Genomic DNA, 18,359 nt, shown 5'->3' with positions numbered 1-18,359 from the left:
TCCTGTCTCAGCCTCCCGAGTAGCTGGGACTACAGGCGCCCACCACCACGCCTGGCTAATTTTTTGTATTTTTAGTAGAGACGGGGTTTCACCGTATTAGTCAGGATGATCTCGATCTCCTGACCTCGTGATCTGCCCACCTCGGCCTTCCAAAGTGCTGGGATAACAGGCGTGAGGCACCGTGCCCAGCTAAAAATGACCTGTTAAATAGGTTATCATTCCCATTTTATTGATAGTGAAATGGGGTTTGAGAACATTTTGGCTTGTCTTAGGTCATTCAGCTAGTAAATGAAAGCTGGAATCATTCAAAGCCATCTTAACTGGTGAAAGTTAACTTTAAATGATTTGAGGCCAGGCGCGGTAGCTGACGCCTGTAATCCCAGCATTTTGGGAGGCCAAGGCAGGCAGATCACGAGGTCAGGAGATCAAGACCATCCTGGCTAACACGGTGAAACCCCGTCTCTACTAAAAATACAAAAAAAAAATTAGCCGGGCGTGGTGGCAGGCGCCTGTAGTCCCAGCTACTTGGGAGGCTGAGGCAGGAGAATGGCATGAACCCGGGAGGCAGAGCTTGCAGTGAGCAGAGATAGTGCCACTGCACTCCAGCCTAGACGACAGAGCAAGACTCTGTCTCAAAAAAAAAAAAAAAAAAAAAATTGAAAGCAATGGATTGAATATTGAATAAGTTAGATAATTTGGGGATGTTTCTGTTTAAGGGACGTTTCTGAAGAACATAAGAAACTTTCCTTAGAGGAGGAGACCTTGTGGTTAAGAATCCGATCCTTAACATTGAGGCTGATAAGTGGACTTCCAAGTCTCAACCACCCTGTGGAGCCAAAGAACTCGGAGAAGACTGCCGAGAATGGGGTATCCTCCCGGATTGATATTCTTCGTTTGCTCCTTCAACAGCTGGAGGCAACCCTGGAGACAGGAAAGCGATTTATTGAGAAGGATATTCAGGTACCATCAATACGTATTTACCATCAAAGTTGCAATAATTATATTTATGACTGTTTTATAAACAGGAGTTTGGGGTGGGTGAGTAGTAAGGAATTGTTTTGTCCCAGTTTATGGCTTCTGCAGGAGAAAGAGGAATATTTTAGACTCAGAGGGAATTGCAGAGGCTTCCTCAATATCCAGACTAGTGAGGGAGAAAGCAAAATAACTTTTTGTGGTGTTAAGTTTTTAATAGCTAGCAACAAATTAATATAAATGTTCTGTTTTTACTGTAATGATTCATTTATTAGTTTGCTGATTAGTGGCTTTTAGCTGAACCGCTGAGACAGGTTTTTATCTACTAGTTACCTGATTTTCTTATTTTGTATGCATTTAGATGGATTTAAAAGAGCATTGTTTTTCTCCCTTTTTTCCAGTATCCTTTCCTTGGTCCTGTACCTACCAGAATGGGTGGATTCTTTAATTCTGGCTGTTCTCAGTGCCAGATAAGCTGTTTTTATCTTGTCAATGATATTTATGAGCTGGATACCAGTGGTTTAGGTAAGTGTACACTGTGTGTTTATAGGGTCTTTGTCATAGAAAATGTAGTACACGTAATAAAATGTCTATAACCTCACATCTGGAAAATTTTAGAGTACATGGAAGCTGGAAGCTGTTCTGCAAATGTGTGGTGTGTAGTGTATGAGAGGGTACAGTCGTAGGTTACAAAGTAATGTTTTAGAAGCTTAAGTCCATTCCATATTTAAAATCACTTGTTAGGTTCAAAAGTTGAAGAAATTCTTCATTTGTTGAAAGGCTGTTGGATTTTAAAAATGAAGCAGTAGGCTGGGCGCAGTGGCTCACGCCTGTAATCCCAGCACTTTGGGTGGCCAAGGCAGGCGGATCACCTGAGGTCAGGAATTCGAGACCAGCCTGGCCAACATGGCAAAAGCCCGTGTCTACTAAAAATACAGAAATTAGCGAGGCAAGGTGGCGGGCGCCTGTAGTCTTATCTACTCCAGAGGTTGAGGCAGGAGAATCGCTTGAACCAGGGAAGCAGAGGTTGCAGTGAGCCGAGATGGCACCACTGCACTCCAGCCTGGATGATAGAGCGAGACTTTGTCTCAAAAAAAGAAAAAAAAAAAAAAAAAAAGAAGCACTAAACTTTGTAGAGAAGAGATTTTTTTTGTAAGCTCTCAGTGAAAATCACAAATACTCCATAGACCTTTTCCTTTTATTTATTTATTTTTTAAATCATAAGGTTAGTAGATCCTACCATTTAGAGTGTTTGAAGCACATAGATTTTAAGCTCTCTTAAGGAATTTTAGGTAGTACCTTTGGCAAAAAGGTAATTAGTGCCTTTCTTTTTATTCTTCCTTTTCCTTTCATTATCATTTTCTTTTTGTCTCAAAATAATGAAAAATGCATAAGGGTCTGTAGAGAAAAGAAAATGTCCTTGCCCATGAACTTCTTGCAGGTATTTATCTTGCTTCTTTATCTTACTAAAAATAGAATTGAAAGTTTTTCATTTTTTGTTTTTCAATTTTAGAGGATACAATGGAGATTCAGGAACGAATAGAAAATAGTTTTAAGTCTTTACTAGACCAGTTAAAAGGTAAGTTTTCCTACTGTAGATTCCTCTATTTGTATCTGGTTGTATGGCAATAGCTTGGAAGTTCTTTCCCCTATTCCCAAGCCCAATCACCCAGAGATAAGTAAGTAGTTTTAACACTTTGGAGTCAATACTCCTAGATGCCACCTAAACACATATGTGTGTGAATGAAAATACAGATAAAAAGTAATCTTTAAACATAGGAAATGGTGTAATCCATGCTTTTTTGACTTTAATTTTTTTGTTATTTTGGATACCTTTCCATGTCAGTTATATATACCCCATTTATTTTCAAGACTGCATAATATTCTATAGTATTGTATTAACATTTTTTATGTTCTCGCAATTGGTGACATATTATGTATATGAGTTATTTCTTCTACTGATGCTGAAATGAATATCTTGGGACAAATTGTTAGGGTATTATTTGAGTCCTTCCTTGGGATTAAATTCCCAAGAATTTAATAGAATTATTAAATTGTTAAATTCCCAATAATTTAATAGAATTGTTAAAGGGCACATATATGCATCTTGTATCTATAAGAGTCTTTCTGGCCGGGCATGGTGACTCACGGCCTGTAATCCCAGCACTTTCGGAGGCTGAGGCGGGCAGATCACGAGGTCAGGAGATCGAGACCATACTGGCTAACACGGTGAAACCCTGTCTGTACTAAAAATACAAAAAAATTAGCCGGGTGTGGTGGCGGGCTCCTGTAGTCCCAGCTACTCGGGAGGCTGAGGCAGGAGAATGGCATGAACCTGGGAGTTGGAGCTTGCAGTGAGCTGAGATAGCGCCACTACACTTCAGCCTGGGCGACAGAGCAAGACTCCATCTCAAAAAAAAAAAAAAAAGTGTCTTTTTAGGACCCTAAATGATTTTTTTTTTCCCCCCCCAAGAAATGAGGTCTTGTTATGTTGCTCAGGATGGACTCTAACTCCTTGGCTGAAGCAATCCTTCTACCTCAGCCTCCTGAGTAGCTGGGACTACTGGCGTGCACCACCAAACCTGGCTCGGTCTTATATTTTATTGTCCAGGTGAAGAATGTCTGAAAATGATTAAGATTATGATAATAAAATTTATTATCTGTTATGAAGATGCATTTCTACAATGTACTTTTTTGGTCTTTCAGTCCATAATGGCATAAGTCCTCTGAATCATTCACTTAGAGTCTTAGTCTTATTGTGCTGATGGCCTATCTGAAAAGGCTTCGCTGGTGTTTAGACCCTAGAATGTATAATTTTTAAGGCTACCTTTTATATTTTGAAGACTATAGAGCAACAGCATGGCTTTTTAAAGAACTTAAAATGGATAGTCTGTCCTTTGGAGTTTGGTTCATTATGGAAAATGAAAAACAAATAGCTTTCTAAATTAAATTTTTATTTGCTTATTCTTTGTGTGTTGTGTTCCTTAAAATAGCATTGAAACAAAAGCTGAATAAAACTAAAATGTTTTTTGTTTTCAGATGTCTTCAGTAAATGTAAAGGTGACCTCTTAGAAGTTAAAGACGGTAACTTGAAAACACATCCTACTCTTTTAGAAAATCTAGTTTTCTTTGTTGAGGTAAGTTTTTGTTCTCTTCCTAAAAGACATTGTTGTTCTTAATGGTCTACAGGATTCATTTTTCAACAGTGAACAGGTAATAGGCACCTTATACCTGCAACTTAACCCTCCATCCCTGTTTTTGTTAATTGAAAAGCAATTTAAATCATTTTCTAAACCAATTTCTTCCAAGAATTCTAAGATGATTTCATTCATAATACTTAGGTAAAACTTCTTGAAATTTGCTGTGCTCATCTCTAAACTTCCCCAGATTCACCTCAAATCTAGCTGTTTTCATTCTCCTTTCTGACTCACTCTTTATTATGTAGTTTAATTCCTCCAGCTTCTTTTATTTGTTGTCATTTATTAATTGCTAAGATATTATGCATTGTGATAGTGTCCAGCAACTGATACAGCAAAACTCCCTCCTCTTTTTTTGCCAGAGAGAAGAGAAGGAAGATTGCAAACACTCATAATCTATTATCTTTTCTTTTATTTCTGTCACATATTTGTTGACTGTTCTCCCCTTACTACTCTGTGTGGGGAGTGTACACTGTTCTGGTGATTGGCAAACTGTAAGTGCCTAAGAGATTTTTATTAAGTGAATGAGTAATAAGCGGACATATATGTACATGCACACACTGTAGTATAGGAGAAGACATATAAACAGCTAATTTGATACAGTGCAGGATATGTACTGATCAACTGGGTAGATTTTGCCATACATATGTAAGTTAAGATTTGCAGGTAAGGTGGTATCTTACCTGCTTGGAGAGATGTGAGGGGAGAGGCATATTGTAAAGAACCTTTGGATTCCATGCCTAGGAATTTGGACTCTTCTCTGAGTGAAAAGGATGTTAATCAGTCCCCACTTCTTCAGGGAAGTGACAGAAAATTGGAGTGAAGTGGAGGATGGATTTTGAGCTAGGAGAGCCAGAAGAAATGCTGAAGAGTTAGGCCATTGTAGTATTCTGAGCAGGAGATGATGAAGGCCTGGATCAGTAGAGTGATTGCAGAAAGTAGAGTGGAGATTCACATGAGAAATTGAAGGGATTTACATAGAAGAACTGCGTTAGAATTTATTGAATCCATTGCCTCTAATTTCCTGATAGATATTTTTAGTGTAATCCTTATTGGTGAATTTGCAATTTTTCCTTTCAGACTATTTCTGTTATCCTTTGGGTATCCAGTTACTGTGAGAGTGTCCTACGACCATACAAACTAAATTTACAGAAAAAGAAAAAGAAGAAAAAAGAAACCAGCATCATCATGGTAATAACAGTAACACAAGTGATATACAAGGAACAATCTGACCACATGCTACTTTTTCTTTTCACTGTTTTCCTCCATGTTGAGTCCTTAGGATCCTATATGCCAAGCTTCTCCAACCCATGGCCCACGATGACTTTGAATGCGTCGCAAACCCGTAAACTTTCTTAAAACGTTATGAGATTTTTTGAGTTTTTTTTTTAAGCTCATCAGCTATTGTTAGTGTTTTTTTTTGTTTTGTTTTGTTTTTGTTTGAGATGGAATCTCGCTCTATAGCCCAGGCTGGAGTTCAGTGGCACTATCTTGGCTCACTGCAACCTCTGCCCCCTGGGTTTGAGTGATTCTCCTGCCTCAGCTTCCCGAGTAGCTGGGATTACAGGCGCCTGCCACCACACCCGGCTAATTTTTGTATTTTAGTACAGACGGGGTTTCTCCCTGTTGGCCAGGCTGGTCTCAAACTCCTGACCTTAAGTGATCTGCCCACCTCGGCCTCCCAAAGTGCTGAGATTACAGGCGTGAGCCACTGCGCCTGGCCAACATTAGTGTATTTTATGTGTGGCCCAAGACAATTCTTCTTCCAGTGTGGCCCAGGGAAGCCAGAAGATTGGACATCCCTGCATATGCATTGTTTTTCTCCCCTAACTTAAAAAAAAATTAAATTATACACCTACAGAAAAATTGAAAGATTAATATGACACCCATAAAGATCTTTACCTGGATTATCAATTTTTAACCATTTATCTCATTTGTTTTATCTCTCATTTGTTGAACCATGTAAAAGGAAAGTACAGACTTGTGACATGTAACACATCAGGATAGAACAAGGACAGGTCTCTGCAAAACCATAATACTCAAGAAAATTTCAAACTCAAGAAATTTAGCATTGATACAATGATATTATCTAATAAAGTCCATATTCAGGCCGGATGTGGTGGCTCACACCTGTAATCCCAGCACTTTGGGAGGCCAAGACGGGCAGATCACTTGAGGTCAGGAGTTCAAGATCAGCCTGACCAACATGGTGAAACCCCATCTCTACTAAAAATACAAAAATTAGTCGGGCATGGTGGTGAGCACCTGTAATCCCAGCTACTTGGGAGACTGAGGTATGAGAATTGCTTGAACCCGAGAGGCAGAGGTTGCAGTGAGCCAAGATAGCACCACTGCACTCCAGTCTGGATGACAGAGCAAGACTCCGTCTCAGGAAAAAAAAATCAGTATTCAAAGTTTTCCACTTATCTCAATTATGTCTTTTATACCTTTTTCAAAATACTAGAATGCCATCAGGGATCTGACATGACCTTTAGTTGTCATGTGTGTTTACCCTTCTTTAATCTAGAACGCTTCCTTAACCTTTTACTTTGTTTTTATTGTTGAAGACACTAGCTTGCTTTTTGGTAGAATGTCCCACAATCTGGATTTAGCTGATTGCTAAATGTAAGCTGATTGCTTATATTGAAGTTAAATATAGACATGTTGTCCTTTTTAGTGAGTTAAATCAGGAGTCACTAATGTTGTTGTGTCCCATTATTAAATAATGAAATCTGAAATCACCAATAATGGGACACTAATGTGATTAATGTTGTTGTGTCCCATTATTGGTGATTTCAGATTTCATATATGATTAAGGACATATCTACCAGATTTCTTTATAAAGGTGCCTTTTTCCCTCGTAATAAGTAAGCTATAGGATAATGCTTGAGTCTATGAATATCCTATTTCCCAATGGCCCTTCACCCACTGGTTTTAGCATTCATTGTTAGTTCAGCGCCTGAATTAGTTATTACATTGACGTGTCCCAAATGATGATTTTTAAAAATTCTGTCTTTTATCATTTATCAGCTGCTATTATTTTGTAAAATAAGAGATGTCCCAACCCATTCATACATATTTGAATATATTCCAATTTGAATATATATATATATATATATGTATTTTTTAAAATGTCACTATCTGAGTATCACCATGGACTCTTTTTTAAAAAGTTCACTTTATTATAAGCCATTATCATGATTTTCATTTGGAAGCCCAAATTATGCCAAATTTGGCTAGCTCCTTTAAGCTGGTTTCTGTCCTTTAACATGTCCTCATCAGTTTTAGGGCGCTTTCTGGAACAGCGTAAATGCTCCACATACTTGGTATTTTTTCACTGAACTGAAATCAGACATTTTTTCAAGAGCACTGGTTCCTTTCTGGGGAATGAATTTCAAAACCAAGATCTAGGTGTTAGTGTGCTCATTGCTATTGGGGTTCACTGCTTCTAGTTTATTTCTATGACGAGACCTAGACAGCGTTTTTATGCACACGCGCGCGCGCACACACACACACACGCACACACATGGTTTTACGTACTTTTTTTTTTTTTTTGAGATGGAGTCTTGCTCTGTTGCCCAGGCTGGAGTGCAGTGGCGCAATCACTACAACCTCCACTTTCCAGTTTCAAGCGATTCTCCTCCCTCGGCCTCCTGAGTAGGTGGGATTACAGGCAGATGCCGCTCTCCCAGTTAATTTTTGTATTTTTAGTAGAGATGAGGTTTTGCCATGTTGCCCAGGCTGGTCTCTAACTCCTGACCTCAGGTGATCCACCTGCCTCGGCCTCTCAAAGTGCTGGGATTACAGGCATGAGTCACCATGCCTGGCCTACATAAAGAATTTTTAGTGATACTTTCAAGCCAGCATTTTAGTGATACTCTCAGTTTCAAGAGTTCTTTCCACTCTTTCCCTCATTCCCTTTTTGTAGCTTCCTTTTCTCAGAGTGAGAACCCTGCATCCAAATATCATCAATATATTTATTTGTTGTTTCACAGTAAATACTAAATAGTTTTGGGGATTCATACGTCAGTTCCACTACTAGTTCCAATAACAAACTCATTAAAGTTCAAATGTTTTGCAATTCTTTTTGTCCTTAGAATACGTTCCAGTGAGTATAGACAGTTAAGATACTCTGTAAACTGGAATTAAAAACTGAGATTACTTTTTATTAATATCATATAAAGTTTATTTCCATTTGTATTCAGTTTTAGGGCTCTCCCCATCTTTATTGATTTAATTTTTGAATGTGAAAAACAGTAACATAATTTTTTTCCATTTCACAGGAAAATAATTTAGTGCTCATTACAGCTCATGATGTGCTGTTTTATTAAGGTTTGAGTTTATGCTGTTACTATCAATGGGGGTCTTTTGTTCGCTATAGCATTATAATAATCATTATCATTTGAAAATGTTGGCTGGGTGCTGCGGTTCACACCTATAATCCCAGCATTTGGGGAGGCCAAGGTGGGGAGATTGCTTGAGCCCGGGAGTTTTGAGACCAATCTGGGCAGCATAATGAGACCCTGTCTTAACAAAAAAATTTTTTAAAATTAGTTGGGCATGGTGGCACATGCCCGTAGTCAGTCTTAGCTACTCAGGAGGCTGAAGCAGGAGGATCACCAGAGCCTGGGAAATTGAGGCTGCTATGAGGGGTGATCGCACCACTGTACAAGGCTGGATGACAAAGCAAGACCCTGTCTCAAAAAAAAAAAAAAAAAGAAAGTTGATGTTTCAGTTGTAAATTGACTTTCTGAACAATTCAGTTAAATACAGGAGTTCTTTAGATTGGATGCTCTGCTGAGTGTTACTATTCATTCACAAACAAAGGGTATTTAGATATGAATGAGGGTGCTTCTCTCCTTCACTCAATTCAGGAGAATTAAACAAGAACAAGAACAGAGACAAAGATGATTTAACTGATCAAGAGTACAAAGTTCGAGGCTGGGCACTGGTCGTTCATGCTTGTAATCCCAGCACTTAAGGAGGCAGAGGTGAGAGAACAGCTTGAGCCCAGGAGTTCAAGACCAGGCTGGGCAACATAGCAAGACAAAAAGGAAAAGAACAAAAAGGAAAAAAAAAAGGAGGGCAAAGTTTGAAAGTATAGGTCAGATTGGCTTTGTTGCTCTCCTTCTAATGAAAGCTTTCAGCCCTAGAACATGTCAGATAGCTTTTTGGGAATTGTCTTTTGTAGTGTTTTTTGTTGTCTTTCTGGTTTCTAAAAATGAGAATGGTTTTTCTGATATCAGAGTAACCCATAAAGGTGTGAATAAAGTGAAGATCATTCATATACTTACCAGTCAGTAGTAACCACTGGGAAAATTTTCATGGTAAACAAACCTGCTATCCAGAAGGTTCTGTAACTTGCCTTTTTGTTTTCATATAACAGGGTATCTTGGACATTTTTTCATGTCAGTAAATATAGATATATCTCATTACTTTTAATGGTTATATATTATACTGTTATATTAATATGCTATAATTATATTGATGAATTGTTGGTTCTAATTTTTGAATATTATAAATATGCTGCTATTGATACAGACAGATTCACAAAGATACATTTATAATATAATTTCTTTTCTTTTCTTTTTTTTTTTTTTTTTGAGACAGAGTCTCACTGTCGCCCAGGCTGGAGTGCAGTGGTGGCGGATCTCAGCTCACTGCAGCCGCCGCCTCCTGAGTTCAAGCGATTCTTCTCCCTCAGGCTTCCGAGTAGCTGGGACTACAGGCGTGTGCCACCATGCCCAGCTAATTTTGTTGTTGTTGTTGTTGTTGTTGTTGTTGTTGTTTTTGAGACGGAGTCTCGCTCTGTTACCCAGGCTGGAGTCCAGTGGCGCGGTATCGGCTCACTGCAACTTACGCCTCCCAGGTTCAAACAATTCTCCTGCCTCAGCCTCCGGAGTAGCTGGGATTACAGGCGCCTGCCACCATGCACGGCTAATTTTTGTATTTTTAGTAGAGATGGGATTTCACCATGTTGGCCAGGCTGGTCTTGAACTCCTGACCTCAAGTGATCCGCCTGCCTCAGCCTCCCAAAGTGCTGGGATTACAGGCGTGAGCCACTGCACCTGGCCGTATTTTTAGTAGAGATGGGGTTTTACCATGTTGGCCAGTCTGGTCTTGAACTCCTGACCTCAAGTGATCCACCCGCCTCAGCCTCCCAAAGTGCTGGCATTACAGGCGTGAGCCACCACACCTGGCCTATAATATAGTTTCTTTAGGATAGCTCTTAGATCTGAAATTAACTGTATATATACATTTATACAGTTAATAAATGTATATGCATATATACATTTGTACTCATCCCCAACAGTGTTGAGTATGTATCTTTAACCATCTGGTAGGTGAATATTGGTATCTCCTTTTTCTAATACTGATTTTTAAAATTTTATTGATATTGAACTGTCCAAGAATACTTCTTGAGTGAAAAGCTAGCTTTATTAATTGATTGGCTAGGTTTTTTAGTTGTATCACATGTTTCTTGGATTTCTTTGATATATCTTCTATTCTTTGTCCAAGTTTCTTATTGTGGTAGTAATATTTTTCCTATTTATATGTGTTGAGCTACTGGGTTCTTAACATAATAATGTTACTAATCCCCTGTCATAGGTGATGCAGTTTTTTTTTTTCAGTTTGTTATTTGTCTTTTAAGTTGAGTGATTTTTTTTTTGTCAATGTAGTAATATTTTTAAAAACAAGGATAATCTTTAATGGTTTTTAGCTTTGTGTGGTGTTTAGAAAGGGTTTTTCAGCTGTCAGTGTCATGATTGCAGAAGTTGTTACCTAATTTTCTTCCAGTGCTTTGATGGATTTTTTTTAATTTAAGTATTTATCCGAAATTTATTTTAATATTACTGTGTTATTTTGTATCTCCAAATGTCTAGCTGGTTATTTTAGTACCATTCATTCACTTGAAACCACTGGTTTGAAATGCCACTATTTAAATTCCCTCACATCTTTCAGTAGCTTTTGTGATGTAGATATGGGTAATATGTTTGATAATGTTTCAACTCTTTTTTAATCTTTTTCCCAGCCACCTGTCTTTACCAGTTTCCAAGACTATGTTACTGGGCTTCAGACTTTAATTTCCAATGTTGTGGATCATATTAAAGGGCTTGAAACACATCTAATTGCACTTAAACTTGAAGAACTTATTTTAGAAGACACTTCTCTCTCACCGGTAAGAGATTGTAGGCAATCGGCAATGTTTTCTACACACACACAAACACTCTGTCTCTCTCTCTCATCTTTATCACAAGGACAAGTTAAAGTTCAATTTGTCATTTCCTCTTTATAAAACTTGTGACTAGAAGGTGCTTGGCAGTAGTTTCTTGTTGTGTTGTTGGTGGTAGGTTTTTTCCCCTCTTCATTTCTCCCCATACGTCCTCCTTTCTATACATTTTTGGGGTTGTTCTTTTACTATGAAAACTAATGCCAGCATTTTGAGCAACATGGAACCAGCCATATTTTGAAATCCAGGGACAATCTTCTTGAATAGAATTTACCTGCTGCTGAGTTAGCTGTCTTCCTTGCCACCCAGTTATCACCTGAGAAAGGAGAAATGCTGGACATGAGAAGTAATTATGTCAGTAATAATTAGGCTAGAGCAAGCCAACCAAAAAGGGAATGAAACCAAGTATGGAATCAAAGGTACCACCATCAAATGTCTTCTGATATTATTTTAGGTCTTTTCAAATTCTATTAGTTAGCAAAATCCTTATAAAGCCTTTGCCCTTAAAATGACGATTCTTTTTTGTAAATGTTAATTCACCGGCCTGGAGTAGGTTTAGGATTTTGGTAGGGGCCAGAAGGACAGTGGTGGAGTCGTCTGTTTCTAGCCTGTTGCTCCAGTGATGAAACTGATCTTAAGAAAATGCTTCCCTCCGGGAGTTTGTCTGAGCTAAACTGCTGAGCTAAACTGCTGATGAGGGAATTTATCCAGTAACCTGAGGGCAGCCATCATCATAGCCCCAGACCTTCATAGGGAAGGGAATGAATAGAATTTTCCTTAGCACACCAGCCTTAAGAGATTGTAAGCCCCTCTTTTGTAAAGCTTAAAAACGTTAGACTTTGAACAGAGTGCTTACTGTGGGAAAGGGCTCAGAGCAGTTCACATTACCAAAGATTGATTAAAAAAAGCAGACATGGGCTGGGCACAGTGGCTCACGCCTGTAATCCCAGCACTTTGGGAGGCGGAGGCAGGCAGATCACGAAGTCAGGAGATGGAGACCATCCTGGCTAACACGGTGAAACCCTGTCTCTACTAAAAAAATACAAAAAAATTAGCCGGGCGTGGTAGTGGGCGCCTCTAGTCCCAGCTACTCGGGAGGCTGAGGCAGGGGAATGTTGTGAACCCCAGAGGCAGAGCTTGCAGTGAGCCGAGATCGCGCCACTGCACTCCAGCCTGGGTGACAGAATGAGACTCCGTCTCAAAAAAAAAAAAAAAAAGCAAGAAAAAAAAAAGCAGACATGTTCATATTGAACCCAGTGAGTGAAAAAGTACCTCCTTTCAAAATGAACATGTCTGCTTTCTTTAATGAAGAGTGGGGACATTTGAGGAAGATTAATTGGTTTTCACCAGGTAGAAAGAAATGTAGGAAAAGGATCCCAAGCAGAAGGAGGCACAGATAAAAGCACAGGGGCAGGAAAGTGAATTCTGTGGCGCAGTGTGACACAGTTGGCAGGGCCAGAGCTTATGGTATACGGGAAGTACTGTTAGATATGAAGGTGATAGGCACAATAGCCCTGTTGTGACTATCAAGTGGTTGTTTATGTTAAAAGATCTGTCTGCATCCTGGAATGATGAGCAAGAGTTCTTGTTTTCAGAGTTCTAGAGGTTATCCTTAACTTGGCCATACTCTCTGGATTTTTTAAGCCCTAGCTTCTGTTCTTGTCTTTTGACCTTGGGAAAGTTACCTAACCTCTCTAGGCTTCAATCTCTTTATCTGTAAATGGAAATGATAATAATGCCTACTTCATAGGATTATGGCAATGATTAAACAAAGCAATAATCGGCCTTATATTGTTAAAGTCATGTTTCATATAGTTACTGAGCAGTACCAAATACCTGATGCATATAGTTTTGGCTAATTGTCTTTTAAAGGTAAAAATCTCTTCAATTCAGTTTCCATTAGGCTCCTCTGCTTTCTTTCCTCCCTTTCTAAATTTGAAACACTGTGAATAAGGCCTCTGGACTGTGACCTCTAGTCCTGATTCCCTTTCTTCCTTCCTATGGGGTATCCCAGTGAAACTGGCTGTGTGTTAGGACCTTTTTGTGTGTATTTATATTCATAGAGAAAATATCCAGTATTATTGTATTATTTTGTACTTTAAAAAATGTAAATTCGGCCAGGTGTAGTGGCTCATGGCTGTAATCTCAGCACTTTGGGAGGCCCAAGGCTGGAGGATTATTTGAGCTCAGGAGTTCAAGACCAGCCTGGGTAACTTAGTGAGTCCTGCCTCTTTTAAAAAAAAAAAAAAAAAAAAAAAAAAATTTTTTTAAATTCAGTTTTATATTCAAGAGATCTGTTCAAGCTAATGCCTGTGGATCAATCTTGTTCATTAAACAGCTGCAGAATATAAATGCACCACTGCTGTTGGACATTTTAGGTTGTTTCTTTATATTTGCTTTTACATATGTTACCAAGTGAAATGTATTTGTGCACACCTTTCTATGCACATTTGTATTTCTAAGGAAAATTAGGTCTGAAGTACTAGTATTGTTGGGTCAGAAAGTATGTTCCCTGTTTCTTCTACAGTTCTGGGCTCTGCAGCACTCAACTTCATGTAAACCTAATCAGTCTTCAGCCAACCTCCTTTCTCTGTGAGAACTCACCCCTTCCCTTTTGTTTTTTGTGATCTCTACTACAGCAAACATTTGCCAGCAAATAATAACTCATATTGAAGAATATATAGTTGGTCTCTTGAACTCAGGGGCTTTGTCAATATGGAGGAGACTTGTTAATATTGTAACTGGAAATGATGGAGTTGGTAAAGTTGAGGCCATTATTAAAAGTGGCTATGATGATGTACAAATTAGTAATAAATTTCTACTTTTTTCTGATGAAAACAATCAGAAATCTCAAAATTTCCACTTTGCACAGGTTATAACAAAATAGTAGGGATTTTATGTCCAAACTAGTCATAATTTTCTGTTTTTATTGATTAAAAAGTAGTGATCAGAAATCTCAGTTTTTCTTCTTCTTCTTTTTTTTTTTTTTTTTTTGAGACAGCTTTACTCTGTCGCCCAGGCTGGTGTGTGGTGGCACGATCTCAGCTCACTACTACCTCTACCTCTCGAGTTCAAGCAATTCTCGTGCCTCAGCTTCCCAAGTAGCTGGGATTACAGGTGTGTGACACCATGCCTGGCTAAGTTTTGTATTTTTAGTAGAGATGGGGTTTCACCATGTTGACCAGGCTGGTTTCAAACTCCTGGGCTCAAGTGATCCACCTGCCTGGGCATCCCAAAGTGTTGGAATTACAGGCGTGAGCCACCGTGCCTGGCCCAGTTTTTCTACCTTATATAACTTACAACAAAGGGTACTTGAAAGAGTAATGATGCTAAAGCAATAGGGTTTCCATGAAGAATCACATGGAAAAATACCCATTCGTGATGACCTTTTGCCTTCTTTGCATTTTATGCAATTGAAAATGACCCACTGTGTTCTGAGGGAGCTTGCAATGAGACCAAAGGTAATGGCAGCTTTAACTTTTATCTGAGAACTAGAATCTGGGGGGATGGTTTTTAAACAAGACTAATTATTCTTGTCTCCTCCTTTATAGGAAGAGAGAAAATTTTCAAAGACTGTGCAAGGGAAGGTGCAGAGCAGTTATCTGCACTCACTTCTGGAAATGGGGGAGCTGCTGAAAAAAAGACTCGAGACCACAAAGAAACTAAAAATTTAAGGAAGTATCTATCACGGGCACTGATGACTCTGCAACAGAATATGACACCATCTTCCCAGGCAAAAGCAACATCTGGTTGACCATGATTTTAATCCAGAACTTCCTCATAAAATGCATGAAGGACTTTGATCGTGAATTTTTTTATGTGTTAAATATATACAACTGATTAAATTATTGTATATAAACCAGAAGCGGGACCCTCATCTGGGTTTGACCACTTTTTATACATGTTCATATGCATATGGCAGCAACAAGAGAACCCTACTTTTCTTCTTCCCATCACCAGAAACATCTTTTCAGGGGAGTGGGGGGTCTATAAAAACAGCAATAGAAATTAAGCATAAAGCATCAACCTCATAGCAACTGAATAGCCCTTCCATTATAAATAACATTGAGAGTTTTTGGTCTGGTCCTTGAGCCACAAGAAGTGGAGGGGAGACCATGCCTGGGAACAGACCCCCTTTTCACAGCAGTAAGTTTGTTTTGAGGCTTTCTCAGCTACTTGGCTCCCACAGAACCCAAGGCAGGTACACAAAGGACCTTAGATGAGATCTGGCATATGCACCCGTAATAGAAGGGCACCACTTGGATGACCACAGGCACTTAGTTTTTGGCTAGTTTTTGTCTGATAGTTAAGACATCCCCATCCTAGCTTCTGTGAGAGTTAAAAATCTCAGGTAAGAAGGCAAGGAAGGCTCTGTTAATTTATAGCTGTTTAGAGGGGAAAGCAGTGCAGACCACTTATTAAGCCCGCTGAGGACTAGCTTTCTGTCTTTCATACATTTGGGAAAGATAGAAATGACTGTTTCAAAGAAGAGAGGTGCACATAATTTATGCAGGCAAGTATGATACTTATTGCATTGGTTTTGTGAGTCGTATATATATATATATATATACACACACACATATATATGACTTGAAAATTAAGATTTAATACTTTAATGTTTTAAGTGGGGGGTTTGGGAAGGAAGGAATGTAATATTATGGATTTAGCCTTAGGCTTTAAGTTTTAGGCTGGCAAAAGAAATGTTATTCAGTGGGTTTGAGGTTTGGACTACTTTCTTCAAACTTAGAGAATTATAACAGGATGGTGTTTACTTTGTTCACCTGGATGTCCCCAAGACTCTAGCTTCTTCTATCAGTGGTTGGTCTGATAGAAGAGGTAAAAATTGCTCTTGAAAATGTCCTACAATTTATGCAGTTTCTTTGATAATATTTTTCTGTTTAAATCCCTGCTTCTGTTTTTGGTCTGTTACCTAAATATAGTTCAAGTTTAATTCTGTAAGAGCAAAGAAATGAATTTGATGAGGAAATTAAGCATCCAATGGAGGATTGGTCTTGAAGACCTTAAAGGTGCTTTCCAACCTGCACTGCTCCAGTGAAATGTGGTACTTTTTTCTTTTAAAAGCAACCAAGAGAGCTGGGAATATCTGTGTACGCAAAGTAATTGCATTTTGTCCCTTCATTTTGACTTTCTTAGATTCACAATTTGATACAGTGCTTAAACTTCCAAGGAAATTTTAAACAATTACTACATTACCTGTTCAAAATAAGGCTTGTTGGAAATCCTAGTCCATCAACTAATTTCAAAAATTTATTTTTGATATGAGTAGCAACAGCTGGTCATATACCCTATCCCAAAAGGAAGAACTGTCTTGAACAAGATGAATGGAAAATTGTGGTTAATTCTGAATTTCATGTAATGACAACATATTCTTTCATAAAACTATGGCCTGTTTAAGATGGAACTTTGCGTGTGTCTGCTGGGGAGGGTGGGGTACATGTGTATGGCGTGTGTTCTTGAAATGATGTCTCTCTGAATATCCAAAAAAGTACTGTACTGTAGAAATGCTCTTTGAAAAAGTCTATCGACTGACCATGATCAATCTAGCATATGTATGTTCAGTGGGCTGGCCTTGGTCCTCAGGGACAGTGTGTGACTCTAGTGGTCTTCCTAACCAGTCTCTTGCCTAAAGATATCTGGGACCTCTACTGGCTTTAATGACAAATAATGTTATGTTGAGGTTATGCTTCCTTTGTTATTTGCTGATTTTCCTACTAAATGTAGCATTTCAATTAGATCCAGCTTTCACATTTTGAGATAATTGTATAAAGAATGAAATTATGCAGAAATGGCCAATATCTCTTATCAATCTGTTCTTTTGGAAACCCTCATGCACTATAAATTGTGTACAGTTAAAAAAATATATATATATATATATATTCTTACATGAGTAAAAAGCACCCTCTCCCAGCAATCGTATGCCATTGGTATTTGAAGAGAATTCCCAAATAACCCATTGCTGCTGCTGCTGTTTTTGATTTGTATGGGTTTTTTTGTTTTGTTTGTTTTTGTGTGGTAAACTGATATTTAAAAAAGGAAAGGAGAAAAATCACGACTACTGTTTACAGACTGAAAAATTATTGCTTTTTATACTACTGAGATCCTAAGTTAAGACTCTCCAAAGCAAACATTTGGTTTAAATCATTTATCTGATGTAGATAAAAGGTAGAGAAACTTGTAGTGTTCTCCACATAATGGAAAATGTACAAATGCCTAGTTGTGTTGCCCATCAATTTTGTATATTTTCATAATTTTAATTGTTGAAAATTGCATTATATTTTGCAATCACTATGTTCAATCTGGATTTGTCTTTCATTTTAACTTTTAATATAAAAAGGGGTTTCAATGTATCTACAGGCTTGTTATTGAAACTTCCTACTTATTTGATGTGATTTATTAATATGGGAAGTATATATTCTTCCTTAAGTAAGTGAAGCATAGCAAATCTACTTTAAACTGGATGGGTTAATTTACATAAACATTTTCATTTTAAGTTGGCATTTCTGCCTGGTTCCTTTTTGTTCAGATTCTTAGAAGCCACAACCTTCTGAATGGTGTAATTCATCTCAGTTGTGAATTTAGGGCTATATCCCAACATATTTTTAATATTTGAGAATTTAGAATTTTTATTTGAAGTCAGCTAGTCCTTTTGACTCAAAAGTTAGTACCTTCTATACTTGCAGTTATTAATTCAACATATATGTATTGAACACTTAAATTAGCATATAGCAGATTCCAGTTTAGGCTCTGGTGAGACCCTGTGTCCTAGTTAGTAAGTGAGTAACATATATCCTAGTTAGTGGCTGTGAGGTGGGGAAAAGGCAATAAAAATATTAGTTTGTAATTACATCCTGCTTAATAATGTAAATCACAGTATGTGAATTGAGTGTGTCTAGAGGGTCACTTCAGAATGGGTCACAGGAGGACCTCCTAAGTGGTGA

At 38.2% G+C, this 18,359-nt stretch overlaps 1 protein-coding gene across 3 annotated transcripts in view; it reads left to right on the top strand.

The window, feature by feature from the left end:
• Window positions 1-17,918, top strand: part of NAA25 (N-alpha-acetyltransferase 25, NatB auxiliary subunit) — an 82,818-nt gene extending 64,900 nt beyond the window's left edge. For 2 of the 3 annotated variants that reach the window (XM_063593691.1, XM_055096180.2), the window contains 6 exons: window positions 717-960; window positions 1,374-1,497; window positions 2,486-2,551; window positions 4,012-4,109; window positions 5,250-5,360; window positions 9,780-11,193. In XM_063593691.1, coding sequence (XP_063449761.1) covers window positions 717-960; window positions 1,374-1,497; window positions 2,486-2,551; window positions 4,012-4,109; window positions 5,250-5,360; window positions 9,780-10,253 — 1,117 coding nt within the window. In that variant the 3' untranslated portion in view covers window positions 10,254-11,193. The other variant, XM_034934547.3, reaches the window with a different exon arrangement.
• Window positions 17,919-18,359: the final 441 nt, after the last annotated feature.

Source organism: Pan paniscus, chromosome 10, assembly GCF_029289425.2.
Source record: "Pan paniscus chromosome 10, NHGRI_mPanPan1-v2.0_pri, whole genome shotgun sequence".
NCBI lineage: Eukaryota > Metazoa > Chordata > Mammalia > Primates > Hominidae > Pan > Pan paniscus.
Note: the sequence above shows the minus strand (reverse complement) of the source record. Positions and strands in the feature narration are given on the sequence as shown.